Source organism: Grammomys surdaster, unplaced genomic scaffold (genome assembly GCF_004785775.1).
Source record: "Grammomys surdaster isolate TR1022 unplaced genomic scaffold, NIH_TR_1.0 125600, whole genome shotgun sequence".
NCBI classification, from domain to species: domain Eukaryota; kingdom Metazoa; phylum Chordata; class Mammalia; order Rodentia; family Muridae; genus Grammomys; species Grammomys surdaster.
Window position 1 is genome coordinate 939030 of NW_021620443.1, and position 15521 is coordinate 954550.

Below are 15521 nucleotides of genomic sequence, written 5' to 3' on the forward strand. Positions count from 1 at the left end.
CCATCCCTCCCCCCTCCACTCCCCACCCCAGTCCCCAGGAAGTAAGAAGACTAGAAATGATATTTCAGGGATATTTCATTGTATGTATCTGTGGTCAATATTGCTATTTGTATTTGTTTCTTTTAGTAAAATTTGTTGCCCCTTTTGGTACCTAATGGTACCTCCTCGCTCGATTCCTGATTCTGTTAAGTTATGAAGAACATAATTGAAGATGCTGATTACAACCGACCTGGTTTGGATGTGGAATTGGGGCAAGCACTCTCTTGCAGTGCTCTGGTCACGCTGAAAATCTGAGTCTATTTAAAAGAACAAGTTGTTTTAATTTCTACTACAGATGGGGCAATGGCTGGCTATTGGGTGAGAGGAGCAAATGAGACTCAACAGCAAAGGAGAAAATGAAGAATTGGCACCACGTTTTACCCGTTCTTTTTGCTCATGGGTTGACATGGCATTGCTGAGCCATTCCTAAGCCTGTGGCTGTCTTAAGAGGGGATGGTATCAAAGGAGTTTTATCAGTCTCAAGGCCACCATGTGGCTAGGCCTGCTACCTCCAGGAGGCTATCTGCCACTTCCCTCTGTCTCTTTGCCAGCCTCTTGTTATCCCCAAGTGGAAATCCATGCTAGGTTGTGTGGGTGACTTGGAGCAAAGGAGGAAATTTAATTGCTCTTCAAGTTCACAGTAAGAAGAGAAGAACAACTTACAAAGGCTCTTCGACCTCTAGGAAACAGGCGAGTCCAGCAGTGGGGCAGTTGGAAGGGGCCAGTTATTTTGTCACCTCTTCTCACAGCCCTGGCTTTCTAGAGCATTGAAGTATTCAGGGGGGCAATGAAAATGAAATCTGTCTTGTTCAAGACATCTACCCAGTTCCTCAGCTCCTGGGTAGAAGCCCATAGCACCAACATGCATCTGCTTCTGATATACCTGCCAGGCTGGTGTGGGCATAGATGGCTAGGCTGTGTGGCCCACACTTGACCTGCTTGGGATTAGCAGCCCCTCTGCTCAGCAGCGTTAAAGCCTTTGATTATTTCTAAGCACTGGGTGGCCTCTTCCCTTATGAGAAGCCCATGGACCTCCTCCCCACTCCTATTATGTCAGAGTTAATTGCTCTACAGTGGGGTGTCTCTCATGGTGGGATGGCCAAGTAAGTACAGCAGGGAAGGACAGTGTCCTCCACAGGTAAGATGTTAACGTGGAATTCTTTTTCTCTTTGATATCCAAAGGATCCTGAAACTGAAACTTCCTTTTAATGGGATGGTGCTCTGGCAATTTTTCTTCAGTGGCTCCCTAGGGACAACCCTTTTTTGCCTGGCCTAGGCTGTTGTCTCCCTGTGTGAGATCCTGAGAGTAAAACTAATGTTGCTTTCAGTGGGTAGCTCACCCCAGTGGCACATCTTAATAGGAGAGCTTCCAGGTCAGCAGCGAATGTCCTCTGTTGCTAAGTATCCTGAGAACAAATCTCCCGTTGATGCCATGAAAGACTGAACAAGAAGCTAAGGCAGGTCTCCTCACAGCTCTAGGGCTTTCCTACCAAGTCCAAGGTAGAGTGGGGGCAGGGCTTGGGAACAGATAGGAAAAAAAACCAATCACTTTACCTTTCAGAAATAGCGTACTTTTAGACAAAGTAGAAACCAGGAATATCCAGAGGACAAGAAGAGGGAGTGATGCTGGCCCCTGGTCTGATGACTCTGTGGTCTAATTCACTCATTCTGAGAGTTCCAGGATTCCACAATAAAGGAAAGGATAGAGCTCTCCCAAAGTAACCAGGAGCACTGATCCTTATGCCTGCCCCTATCCCAGAGAGGTCCACAGCACTAGGGGCTGAAGGGTTTACCTCTCAGGGCACTGGTTTGAGAATCTGAGGTGTTTTTGTTTTTGTTTTTCAACTTGTAGTTTGCCTTGGAAATAGACAGGTAAGGAGAAAGCATTCTTCCCTCAGAGATAGAAAACCTATCCATTACTAGAATATTCTCCTCAACATCCTCATAGGTAGCCTTTGATGCTCAGGGTGCCAGGTAAGCTAGGGAGAAGTTGACCTGTTCCCCAGCAATCTTAGTATATGAATATTCTAAGAAAACTTTCCACGACTTTAAGGATTTCCATAGCTAGAGCCCAGCTACTTTTATCTGGGTTTCTTGTAGACCAACAAAACCACCTTCTTTTCTTCTTTGCCTTATGAGGTTGCATATTGCGGGGAGGGGAGGGTGGCTATTTGATATTGGTTGAAGCTAGTTCCTCTGTCCCTGTCCTCATCACCCAGCTCTTTGTGTGGAACCACTGTCAGAAACCACACATTTAAGATCCTTGCTTTCCTCTCCCCTCTGCTATTCTTTTTGACTAGAGAAATAGACAAGCCATAGACATATTAAGCAGCATGAAGTATACTGGACTGATCATCCAAAATGCATCTCATTTGCATTTGGATATAACCAAGGGTGAAGTGCTATGTTACCCATTGCTTCCTGAAATCTCACCAAGCCTGTCTGACAGGCAGAAGTTTCTAGGAGTTCCTTCTCAGGCCGTTTCTTAGGTCTCCCAGAGCTAGTTCAGGTCCATGAGAAGAAGGAAAAGCAGGTGCAGAGACTGGAGGGCTAGCATAGGGAACAGGGCTCCTCTCTTACCTCAGCCAAGCTTGGGAGGCTCAACTGGCAGGGGAGGTCTGTGGCAGTCTCTCTGGGCTTCTTTTTGGTTGAATTAGGAAAGGTAACACCGTGCATCAGAGGGACAGTCACTGACTGTGTTTCACATACACTTGTCAAACCTTTTCCTATAGTTGCATCCTTCCCAGCCCACCATGTCTTGTGAGGAGTGAAATCTGTGGAATTTTTGTACCTGCCCCTGGCCTTGAACACCAGCTCTGAGCTTTGCGTTATCTGCTTGTTGTACACTGAACTCCATTCTATAGTTCCTAAAGTCATGCTTTTACTGCTGACTTCGACTGGAGTATGGGAGTTGCACCTGGAGCTCACCATGCCCCGTGGAGAAGTAGAGTGGCTTGTTATTGTTTCCTTTTCTCTCATCTGTCTCATCAAGTCCCTGCCAGCCCCTCAGTGCTAACAGCAGTGGACAAGTAACAGGATTAAAGGCTTGGGAATCCTACCTAGTCTCTGTGGGTCCCACCTCATGGTATGGTGAGATATCTTTTCTTTTCTTTTTTTTTTCCACAGCAGTCTGCTCTTTCCATACAAAGGCCATACTGAAAAGGACACCTGTCTAACCTAAGAAGCCCTCTCTATTTGGGAGCCTCCCTCTTCCTCAGGAGTGAGGCCTGCTTCTCCAAGTCAGCCTACAACCCTCAACCTTATCAAGCGAGCCAGGGGTAAGTTAGGTTTCTCAGCAGGGCTTGAGCCTAGGCCTTGCTGAGCTGCCTGAAAGATCAACTATAAACACACACAAATCTAAGGTCCCAGCCCAATCATGCACCCAAGCTCCTAGAGGCCTGTGGGATAGCAGGGCCCTAGGCTGAGGCGCTGGGGAGCCAGTCACACACCATGGACATCTTCCACTCTCAGCTCTCAGAATAATCAATCTGTTCTATATCTTGGTAGCTAGAAACATGTCTGCTAGGTGTGTGTGTGTGTGTGTGTGTGTGTGTGTGTGTGTGTGTGTTAAGAGCCATGATAGTAGGTTTGCAGGAAGCCTTTGTTACAGCTTTGTTAGAGCAAGCTTTCAGCAGCTGCTATAGATCCTCCACTATCTTTCCACTACACTTGAAGAGGAAAATCTGCCTGAGGTCCACTGCTCTACTACAGATATCTTCCTACCAAATGCTTGCTCTTCACTTAAAATCTCTCTGCCAGGTCTGGGCACATAAACACAGTTCATATGGCCTTTGGGGCCAGGTTCCCCATGCCCATCCCTAAACCAAGCATTCTGAAAGTGCTCTCCTGCTGTTGTTCCTCCTGTTGTTCTTATGGCCCCAGAGCCTGGTCAAGAAGTAAGCTCCTCTAGCATGGCAGGGATAACTGAGATTCACACTCACAGGGTTCAAAAAGGAGAAAGACACTTGACCTCCCCTGGCAAGGACTCTGACAGAAGGGGCTGACTGAGGGTGCCAAGTTCTGTACTACCTGGCTTGCACTTTCCAAATGACAGCCAGGATGTAGGATTTGTAGGTACAATTGCTTTTCACTCATTGCCCGTGTTAAGTATAAATCCTTCTTAGCCAAGGTACAGCTTTAAGTGGGATCCCTGAAGGGCACTCTGGCATGCATAGGGTAGAAAAACAACTGTTTACACGCACACCAGCTTGCATGTACAGTGTTCTATATAGCTACCCATACCCCTACGCCTTCCTATTTCATTTTTCTTCCTGTCTCTTTTCCAGGCCTTTCTACCTGCACACACACAGTCACTTGTAGAAAAATCAAGTGTATGTAACTCACCCTGCAGATGGTCTGTCTGTAAGGTAAGGCATTCACATTGGGATCTCTCAAGTTTCCGTTTATTTACTTATTTTTGTGCCCAGTCACCTGCCTTGGTCTTCTGACAAGGGAGACACAAATGAAGTGGAGGTTTCCTTCTCTAGGGGCTTTTGTTTCCCTCTGATGGCCCAGCTCACACTGCAGAACAAAGGGATGAGGTTAGTGATTTCTCTCTTAGTCTCCTTGGCCCCCATTTCTCTGCAGGGTTCCTCTTTGAGACCCCAGGAAAGCCTGGGGTGGAGGTGGGGATCACATCCACAACACTAGACTACTGCTGACCTTGCCAGCCCCTTCTCCTTGAGAAGCAGCGAGCCCATTTTATGTGCCAGCTACTCTGTGCCTTTGGGTACTTTGGCCATTTCCACTTCCAGAGACTGCATAGTTGAGGCTGATAGCTTCGCACACCTCTCTGGTTAAAAAGCATCAAGGACAAGGTCTGGTGATTTCTCAAAGAGGTAAAGTACTCAAAGGGACCCACCTCCCACCCCTGCAAGTGTGCGCACTTGTGCGTGCGCAAACACACACACACACACACCTGAAGCTTATGGGCATATCTTGCATTTGCAAGGCCCTGTATTCTCATCACTGCAGAAAACAAAACACACACGGGACAGCTATTAAATAGCTCTTAGAAGAGGTTGAAGGTCTTTCCCTTGGGGGCTGAGAAATTTTAAAGCCCCTTTGGGTAGATCCTCAGGGGAAACGACATAGAAATTAAACTTGCTGGTGCAATTTTAAAATTCGAAATATCTCTCCTCTTAAAACTGTTCATCGAAAATGAAAATGGTTTTTAGATGTCACGTTGTTTGCTACCGGCCCTTCTCACCATTGTGAGTCTGGAGAGTCTGGAGGCCAAGCCTCGAAGACTTTTGTGCGAGTTTTGGGGTGCCATCCACTTTCTGATTAGATCTGTTGAATTTGTCTTTCACTCTGCGGGTGGGTTTTCAGACTTGAAAAATGTAAATGACAAGTTAACTCCTTCCCTGCCAGCACATTACAGTTTTTTTTTTTAAGAGAATGCCAGCTTGGCTTGTACTCATAAAAGTGGGCACTGTGTCTGACCTGGGTGGAAAGAGGGAATTTGACACTTTTCATTTCAGGGCTGACACAGGAGCCTTTGGGAGCCAGTATCTATTTTGTTTCAGTGTGCAAAGTTCCAGCCAATGATTTGGAGGGGGAAGGGCGGGTACCTTCTGCTGTGAGCCAGCCTGTGAGGGAACAACTCATTTCTGAGTTCTCTTTCACAAAAATATCTCTTGTTCGCTAAAATAATAGTAATAATAAAGAATAATAATTAAATACGTCTGTGCTTTCCTCATGCAGCGTCTGTCCCATCCCTTTGTAGCTAGGCCCCTTGTGTTAGAAATTTAGGTGTGCTCTGTGCTTTCCGTCCTAGACACAGATCACATAGAGGATTTCCACTCTGCCTTCCCCTCTCCTGTTCTCACTAGAGGGGGCTGGGGTCACTCGGAGGAAACTCAGAATTAAAAAAGATCATCCTGGTGCCCCAACTAAGTGATTGACACAGTCACGTCCGCTTTCGGGACATTCCACAGACACCCTCCCCAAAGTCTGATGGTCTCCCCAAACTTTACAGAGACCCTCCCCCATTCTCAACCAATTCCAGCCATTTAAATTTTCATTGTGTTCCCATGTTAAGCACATGTACAGAGAGTCATGTTACCTCACTTTCCTGTCTGGACCACTTCACTGAAACACAAGGGAAGAGTCAAAGAGAAGAAAAAAGGGGGGCCTCTTCCATGTATTTTAGAAGTTTATTTCATAGTGTTTAATGCGTCCACAAAAAGAAACTGGTCAGGTTCCCACTACTTTTTCAAGGAAAAGGTAAACTATCTCCTTCTTTTAAAAAAGCCAACAATGTTTCCTAAGCAGAAGGAAAATCACAGAGGCCCACTGGTGATTTACATACAGAATGTGGCTTGTCTGGGGAAACTATTTGTAAACAAATAGCTCCCAGTTTAATATATCTCTACAACTGTCTGTCTGTCTGTCTGTTTGTCTATCATCTATCTATATATTTGAAAAGGGGGAAAGGGAGGTGTATCATCTCCTGACCACATCCTAGAAGAGAAGCTATCTCAGTTTCTTTTTAGTTCCTTTAAACCAGCAGCATCCAGTCAGCTGTGAGGTTCTCTATTCCTACATGCTAGGATGACTTGGGGACTTGCCACTTCTTGAGTTTCCAGTTTGCAAAATTTTAAGGGCCGCAGGGGGCTGATTCTCTGGGAATGTTACCAGACCCTTTGTGTGTGGGAGTGGGGGTGGGGGTGGAGGGAGGTCAAATTGCCACCGTTTTATCTGAAGCTAAGCCCCTCCACATTTTGTGAGCTTTAGAAGCAAAGCGACTTCTCTGGTGGGACATTGGGTACACACTTGCCGATTGACATTCCTGTCAGCGCCTGAGCCCGCAGACCACGTCGGGTATTGCTCTGTAAGCCTGGGGCTCCACAGTGTAGGAGCACCCAGCGCTGCAGGTGATCTGACAACAGATTGATAACCTCCGCATCCTTGTGGCCCAAGAGAAGCCAAGACCTGGTCCAAGTGTCTAGGGCTATTCAAGAACGCCACGCTGAGAAAGGCCTGCAAAAACCCGGACAACCCAAAACTCCACAAAGCCTTCAGCCCTGACCCGCGCTGCGCCACAGTCCTAGCTGCCAAGACTTTCATACACTCACAAACAACACGACTTGCTAGACAAGGTCATTCTTCTCTGACTACTTTACCCTCTGCTTTTGGACTGTTGCAAAAGAAATCATTTGGAACCCTGTCCTGAACCAAAGCATCGCCCTTCATGCTCCGCATCCTTTGGGAGAGAGCGAAGTTTGGTCCTTGGATACAATAAATCTCAGACTCTAGTCCCAGGCTTAGGTCACAGTCTTTGAAGACCCATGGGGTCAAGAGTCTTGCTTGTTGTCCTGGGCCCCAGAGCAGTAGGGCGGGATATTTCTGAGAAACCCAGGTCAGAGAGGTCCTGAATTCCACCCTCTATATTCCACAGTCAGTCAGTTGAGTCAAGGCAGATGCAAGATCCCACAACAGAAAAGCCAAGAACAACGGGCATTTCTATTTTACTTTCCGCATGCCTGACATAAAGTGATAGCCAGACCTCCAAACTTAGGCCGTCAAAGCCTTCAACAACTCCTCCAACCTTTCAAGGAAACTTCCAGAACTTTTCTCGTTCGAATTCCTTTTCTCAGGCCTCCTATAGCCAGTGGGCTTTATAGATTCCTTCCTCAGCTGCCACAGTCTTTAAGGTGCCCAAGGCCTGACGATCTCCATAATAGAAATAATAGTACCGAGTTGGGAAGAACTAGGGAAAGGAGTGGAAATGTTGATGAAAAGGGACATTTCAAAAGGTTTCAGTTGGCAATTATCAGTAACCCCGACAGACAACTCCATTTAAAAAAAAAAAAAAGAAAGAAAGAAAGAAAATTTACTACTGTTCCTGAAAGCCGTTATTTTTTTTTTTACATCGCTTTTAGGAAGATAGATGAACAAAACATCACGTTTCAAGCCATTTTGATCTGTAATTAAATGGCAGGACCGGTTTGTATTCTCCTACGGCTCTTACAGAAGTTGCAGTGATCCAAAGTCGGGTTGCTGTGTCAGAGTGGCATTTTTATTAATGAGAATACAAAAAGCTTGCATATTCTTAGCCCGGCTTGAATTTAGTTGCTAAGCAACCGGTGTATGGTAATTCATCCGCGAAATTTAAATCTTTGAGAAAGGATCCTGCGTTTTGCTGAATGGTCTCCACGAGGAAAACAACTTGTGGGACCCGCAGCAGCTGCCACCGTTCAGCTACTGGGGCCTTGCTGGGCTGAGCAAGAACTGGGCCGCCCCACGGCCACAGCCACCACCCCATCTCGGTGCCCAGCGTTACCCTCCCTCTGGGAGAGAAGCAGGCTTTTAGCTGCCAGCTGCCTTGGTCCATCCTACTCATCTCCTGGCGCTCCCTGGTTTTCACCTGAGGCAAGCTCTCACCTGACAAAATCAGTGTCCCTAGGGCTTCCCAGTTCACTCTAGACTATGATTTTCCCCATTCCTTACACTCACGCGAACACACACACACACACACACACACACACACGCATGCGCGAGCGCGTGGCCGTAGAATGCCTGTTGTCCTCTTCCCAGACCCCTCTGAGGTCACTTCCAGAGCCCACTCTTCCTCGAGGAAAAGCGGGCTCATCAAGAACGCAGTCCACAGCCCACCAGAAGGCCAGGCCGCCGCCGCTGGCCGGCAGTGACATCATAGGCTCCTGCTCGCCAAGCTCGCGCCCACATTTTAGGATACAGGAACAAACACGGATGTGAAATCAAGAATGAAAGAGAGAGTAATCTAATTAATAGGCCATGAGCCAGGCTAACAAAATCAAAGAATCTGATTACACAAGTACCCCTCTTGCTATCTCCGCCTCCCCCACCCCCGCTCTTCCAGACTCCTAGCTAATTCTTTTCCTAGGCTGCAAAGTTCAGGAGGTAAACACAGGGCCCTCTGATTTCCTTATTGAAATCAAGATCAAGCCTATCCTGGGGCTCCCGCAGCCAGGAGGTCACATGGATGACCTTCAGGCCCTGGGACTAGGAGTCCCGAGGAATTGAAATGGCCATCCAAGCAAAGCAACTGAAAGCAAAGAGAGCTGGCTGGTCCAGGGAAGCAGGGGGGCCCTCGGCTCTCTCACGCACCACTGCTAACAACAACACCTGCACTGATTACTTCTGTCCTCTGCGGCGGGACCTGGAGAAGGGGGGGCTTCCAGTCTCAGTCGCTTTGAAAGGGTCTAAACATTTTTGTTGTTGCTGTTAAGCCTAACACTACTCTTTTTCACTGTGTCTCCTGAAAGATATCACTGAAAGACCTCGAACTCTTAGGGGCCCTTCCCTTCTTCCCCAGCACAGAAACACAAGCACAGCCAGATATGGGTTTTTTGTATTGACGCATCTGCTCTAAGATTCATAGAGCCGGTCGCGTGCATTTCTGGAAAGAACAAGGTTCTTTAACATCTTTCCACCTTAACGGTGAGAAAAAGCAGGCCCGCATAATAACTAGCTTCAAGCCTGTATCTAGTGCCAGTACCTGTTGCATTTATTTTACAGTTGATTAATTACCCTGGAACTTGGGCAAACTAAACTCCGTGTGGAGAGAATATTTCTTCCTTTAATTTAGTTCCGTAAGTTACAAGTTATTGTAGGCTCTTACTCTATTTACATACAAATTGGTGCATATATGCCCATCTCTTTAAATGCATTTTGTATAGATATATAAAAGTGTCATTTTTGATTTAGCTTGAAGAGGTTGATCATTTATTATAAAAATAAACGAATAAATACAACAATATATTGTTGCTTCCAACAGGATAAATACTTTACAAATATATAATTTAAAAAACAAATTTAATTGTTAAAATTATTTAAAATATTACACTTATTGATAAAACTATGAATAGTATATACTGCATTTGATATAAGAACCAATTATTCTCTGAATGTTGAAAACCATTCATACAAAACCAGATCATGAGCATGGTAATGAGCAAACACTGGAGGCCAGAAGGAAGCAGAGGGAATCGCTAAGATCAATAATGGAGAGTTCTATTGAGAGAGAGAGAGAGAGAGAGAGAGAGAGAGAGAGAGAGAGAGAGACAGAGAGAGGGAGAGAGAGAGAGAGAGAGAGAGAGAGAACCCTTGGCTAGTACTAAGGAGGTAAAACGCAGAGCAACAACAGCAAAGTGACTAATATTTTAAATACACCTTGAATTATTTATTGTACAGACTTGTCAGGGGAAGGTGATTGGGTGGATGGTGGCTCAAGAGTCACACTCTACTGTAAACTATACATGGGCCTAGTTTGAAAGTAGCCAAGCTGATGGACCAGAACTTTGTCACTTTCCTTGGAGTTGGAAGCAGAGGAGGGGGCGGGCTGAAATGGAGGAAACAAATGGGCAGTTTACTAAGCACAAGACATTTGTGCTGCAGAAGAACACAATGACCAAATTCATTTAAAAAAAAAAAAGACCTGGTGATATACAACAATATTTTCATTATTTACATGTGTAACAATATGAGCCTTAGCACAAAACCTCTCATATCTTCTCTGCTGTGTTTCAACCATGAATTCCATTTTGTGAATACATTCAAAGGATTGACTTTAAAACAAAAAGTGCAGGCATCAGCTTACTTTATAAAACACACAAGGACAAGCAAGACTGCTTGGTTTGCCCAGCTTCTTCAATCAAAACTTACTCTGCTACCCATAAATCAGGCCTTCTCCCAAAATAACCAGCAAAGGTTGCTTTTTAATAGAAGACAGTGTAAAATCTAACATTAGCTCTTTTGTCATGAGCTAAATCAAGTAAGCAAATACCTCCTGACATTTCAAATAGACACATTCCCTACCTAACCAGGCACCACTATTCCAGCAGGAAAACAAAACATCAAACAAACAAACAAGCAAAAAACAAAAAATAAAAAACCTCATCCCTAAACAAACAACAAAACAAAACAAAAACAAAACAAAACCCCCCTCACCAAGATCCCTTTCACACGCCAGTGGGGTATACCATTTACAAACAATCTGGCCCATTCTTAGCTTCTAGCAAGGCCTTCTTGGCTTATCCTCAGAGTTCTTCAAACAACAACAAAACCAACAAAAACAAACAAACAAAAAGATAATGATCATCACCCTACCCCAAATCCAGGCAGTGTGATCACAATAACAGGGGAAACAGAAAGCAAGAGCAAAGAGAAAAAGAAAATGTGGTTTCTTATCTTCACCTTCACGTCTGTTTAATAAATATGCCCTTTTTGAGATTTCATGAATCAGAATGCTGGTGATTTTTACTACAATTTGGTGTCTAAAATAATGCAACTCAAATACATGGCCATCTGTCTGGGCTTGATTTGTGCTATTGGGTCTGTCTGGGAGAAATAACTATCCCTTGTCCTCATAGTTTCCCAGAATTTTTTTTTATCCCTTGAATCTATATTGGGGGAGAAGGGAGCCGGTGAAGGTAACAAAATTAGGCAAAAGGTGAATGGTAGCTGAGATTGGGGGAAACTCCTGTGTAAAAATCACTGTTTTCCCACTTAAGTTCTTAAAAAAATAAATACATACAAGGACTCAACCAATCAGAGCCTTTCTCCTCTTTAGTACTCACAACCTGAGGTGTTGTATTTCCATCTCGTAAATGCTGATGTATTAACTTGATAAATGTGACTGTCCTGCAGGGCCTTATCTAAAAAGTGATCTCGATAACTAAAGCCTCAGCATTGATAAAGAAGATGAAGAATTATTATGTTTCTGAAGGATCAAACCACAGAAATGGGCAGTCTGAGCTGGAACAAGCTCAGTACAGAGCAAAGCAGGGCTCAGAACCATCCTCTTTCATGAAAGAAATATAAGAAAGAAAAGGAAATATAGGTAGGCTTAATAATTGGAATTTAATCACACAGAGGTATCACTGGGGAGTAATTGATATCAAAATACTTAATGAATTTATAAACTATCCTTTGCAACGACTGATCCACAAAGAAAAAAGAAGAGAAAGAAAGGAAAAGAAAGGAAGAAAAAAAAACCCCAGGGATATATTGGAAGGCAAGGAGATAAAAAAGAGAGGCTAACCTAAGAGCAACTGTATTTACCACGACTGACTAGTGGGCATATTTTCACTGGTGATGTAGCAAAAACACAGGTAGTTTCAAGAAAATGGCTAGCATTTATAGATCACTCAGCAAAAACACTAGAGACACCCATTGAAATTGAGGTTAAAGAGAATATTGTGAAATTTATGGACCAACAAGGAGTAAATAACCACTATTGTTAAAGCATGGATATTTTAGCAACCCTAGCCTGTTCTGGAGGTTTCAAACATACCTTTGCATGGGGAAGCTCCGCTCTCTCAATGCTATGACCTAAGGATCTGCAATAGTAAAAAAATATTTTCTAGAGAACTCTTTTCTTCCCACACAGTGTTTATGCATCAGACACAGACCATTTCATTCTAACAAATTTATTTTCTCAATCAGCTCTTACGGAATCACTACTCAAATTAAATTACAATCAAATGATCACATCAAAAGATACCCTTATTACCTAACAACTGTCCATATTTTCATTTCATTTTGATTTGTGCTCGTCTGAAAAAAACACGTAATACAAGATCTGGGGAAAAATAAATTACCGTTTTGCAGCAGTTCATAAGTATTTTGAATAAAATATTAAAAGAAGTCATTTAATGAAAATATAAAGCAAATATTTTTAGATCAACAACGGATCTAACGATTCTATATTGCCGTCATTTGAAAAGTCTGTTTATTAAAACCTACCAAAAACACTGCTTGGAAATGGCAGTATTACATAATCACATCCGCAGCACCCATTCAATCAAAGTTGGCAACGGATTGAGGGCAGAAGTCAAGGGAAGTGCGCCGTTGGTGCTGTCTTTCCACACCTTTTTATCGGAGTCAGTCCAGAAATAAAAAATAAAAAATGTTAATAAAAAAAATATTAGCGGCGGAATCTTTAGGCATGGTCCACCCCGAGCGGCAGTCGGCAAAGCCCGGGTTCGGTGGTGGAGGCCTGGCCCTTCTGGGCGGTCTCAAAGGCTGGGCCCTGGCCCCTGCTGTTGTGCCCTCTCCGCTAGCGGATTGTGGCTGGACATACCTACCCTTCAGCCTCACCCAGCCTTGGCTCTTTCGCGATGCTTTTATTTCCAAGTTTACTGCGAGGGGGCTTTCTTTTAGCTTTCCTGTTCAGTCAGTGAACTTCAGAAGCTGTGAATCTTTTCCCCCAGACTCTGTTTCCCCTTTCTTCCCATTTCTTAGTTGATTTATCTGTTTCCCAAAGACTTGAATATGGCCAAGAAAAACACTGTCCAGGAGCAGTCAGACCTGCAGGTTGAAACCCGGTGTGTCTTTCTTTCCAGGTCGCTCCCAATAAAGTTTCCATGGATCTTTTAGGCAGCCCTTTTGGAAGAAGTGGAAGAAAGGGGAGGGGTCTCTCTCATATCTCAGAGGCAGGTGCTCTCCACCGACGCCATGCAGGACATCTCGGTGTGGACAGTACCTCAAGTGTGCAGTTTCGGTGCGTTCAAAACAGAAACAAAACACCACCACAGTATAAACGAGATGTCCTTGTTGCCCCTTTTCCTCTTCCGGTTTTGTTTGTTATATATGCATATAAAACAGTCTTGGTATTTATTATGTTTAAAAATTTTTTTTTTGGTCCCTCCTTCCTTGGACTTCAGAAAGAGTCACATCGGTCTCCAGCTGTTCTTCCCCCTCCTAGGGCCGTGGCACGCCTGTCTTTGGGCGGAGGGGAGGAGGCCTAGACGCCCTGGCACTGGCCAGGTGCTGGGTCTGCGCGGCGGCGGCGGCAGCGGCGGCGGCGGCGGCGGCGGCGGCGGCGGCGGCGGCAGCGGCAGCAGCAGCGGTGGTTCTCGGCGGCGGCTCGGAGACGGCGGCGGCGGGGACCATGGAGGTGCTGACAGCGGCTGCGGAGATGGTGGCGGCGGCGGCCCTCTTCGCGCTGCGCCCCGGGCATTCACTGCACGCTGGTCTGCAGCCCGTGGTGCGGTGGCGGTGTGTCAGCGCTCACGGTACCCACCTGCGAGTAGACATCGTCCGGCGTCTGCTGCTGGATGCCAGGGGGCGTCATGCGTTTTTCCTTTTGGCGTCGGTTGCAGAACCAGACCCGCACGACCTCCTTTTCCAGCTGCAGGCTGTCGGCCAAGTTGGTGATCTCCTGCGCCGAGGGTTTAGGGCACTTGAGGAAGTGGCTCTCCAGCGCGCCTTTGACGCTAACCTCGATGGAGGTCCGCTTCTTGCGCTTGCGGCCCTGCGCTGCGATCTTGTCGATGCTGGTGGGGCTGCCGGTGCTGGAGTCAGCCTCCTCCAGCCACTTGTTCAGTAGCGGCTTGAGCTTGCACATGTTCTTGAAACTGAGCTGCAGGGCCTCGAAGCGGCAGATGGTGGTCTGCGAGAACACGTTGCCATAGAGCGTGCCCAGAGCCAGCCCCACGTCCGCCTGGGTGAAGCCCAGCTTGATGCGCCGCTGCTTGAACTGCTTAGCGAACTGCTCCAGGTCGTCAGACGTCGGCGTATCCTCGTCCGAGTGCGGGTCGTGGCTGTTGAGTCCTGGCCCCGCGCCGCCGCCTCCGTGATGCGGGGGTCCCTGCGCGTGGTGCGGGTGCGGCGGGTGCGGGTGCGCGTGGTGGTGATGGTGGTGATGATGCTCCGCCAGCTCGGGCGTGTCCCCGCGCACTAACCCTGGGTGAACCAGACTCTGGGCTCCACCGCCCGCTCCACCGCCGCCACCGCCGGGCCCCGGGGGCGCGCTCAGCATACCGTTCACCGTGAAGCCTCCGGGCTGCGAGTACAGCAGACTCTGCGGCGGCGGCTGCTGGCCGCCCGCCATGGACGGGAGGTGAGCGGCGGCAGCGGCGGCGGCGGCGGCAGCGGCGGCGGCAGCGGCGGCTCCCCAGCCCCCAGGGTGTCCCTGGTGAGGGGGCGGCGGCGGGGGCCCGAGGTGCGGCGGTCCGCGGTGGTGCAGCGCGGTGCCGGCGTGCAGGTCTTCGCGTCCAGCGCCTCCCTTCACGTCGGGGCCCTGCGGCGGCGGCGGCGGCGGCTGTGGCGGCTGCTGGGGGCTGCCGGCCATGCCCACCGCGCTGCCCGACCACGGTGAGCTGGCTTCCACGGCGGCGGCGGCAGCAGCGGCGGCAGCAGCGGCAGCGTGGGGCAGGGCGGTGACCCACTGGTGCGCGTGGCTCAGCATATGGCCGCCGTTGCTGGCGGCCATGGCCCCCTGCATGAAGTCGCTCTGGACCATCTTGACCGAGGACGGGTCCCCCCGGTAGGCGCCTGAGGTCACGGCGGCGCTTCCCGGCTGCATGCCACCGCCGCCGCCCCCCGCCCCGCCGCCGCCGCCGCCGCCGCCCCCTCCGCCGCCGCCCGCCCCAGCCGCGTCCGAGTGCACAATGGAGCCGGCCGTGAGCAGGCTGTTCCCCGGCAGGTAGGGGTTAGAAGCCGCCGTGGCCATGCCGCTCCGCTCCCGCCACCCCACCGCCGCCACCACCGCC

The 15521-nt window shown here is 47.7% G+C and overlaps 1 protein-coding gene across 1 annotated transcript; it reads right to left on the reverse strand.

The window, feature by feature from the left end:
* Positions 1-12439: 12439 nt before the first annotated feature.
* On the reverse strand, positions 12440-15481 carry Pou3f3 (POU class 3 homeobox 3). The gene has a single exon (XM_028786830.1). It carries the CDS (start codon positions 15479-15481, stop codon positions 13988-13990), a length of 1494 nt encoding a protein of 497 aa, XP_028642663.1. The 3' UTR covers positions 12440-13987.
* Positions 15482-15521: the final 40 nt, after the last annotated feature.

Bases quoted from the DNA above. Each gene is read 5' to 3' on its own strand.
- Pou3f3 (XM_028786830.1), bottom strand. From the start codon at position 15,481: ATGGCCACGGCGGCTTCTAACCCCTACCTGCCGGGGAACAGCCTGCTC.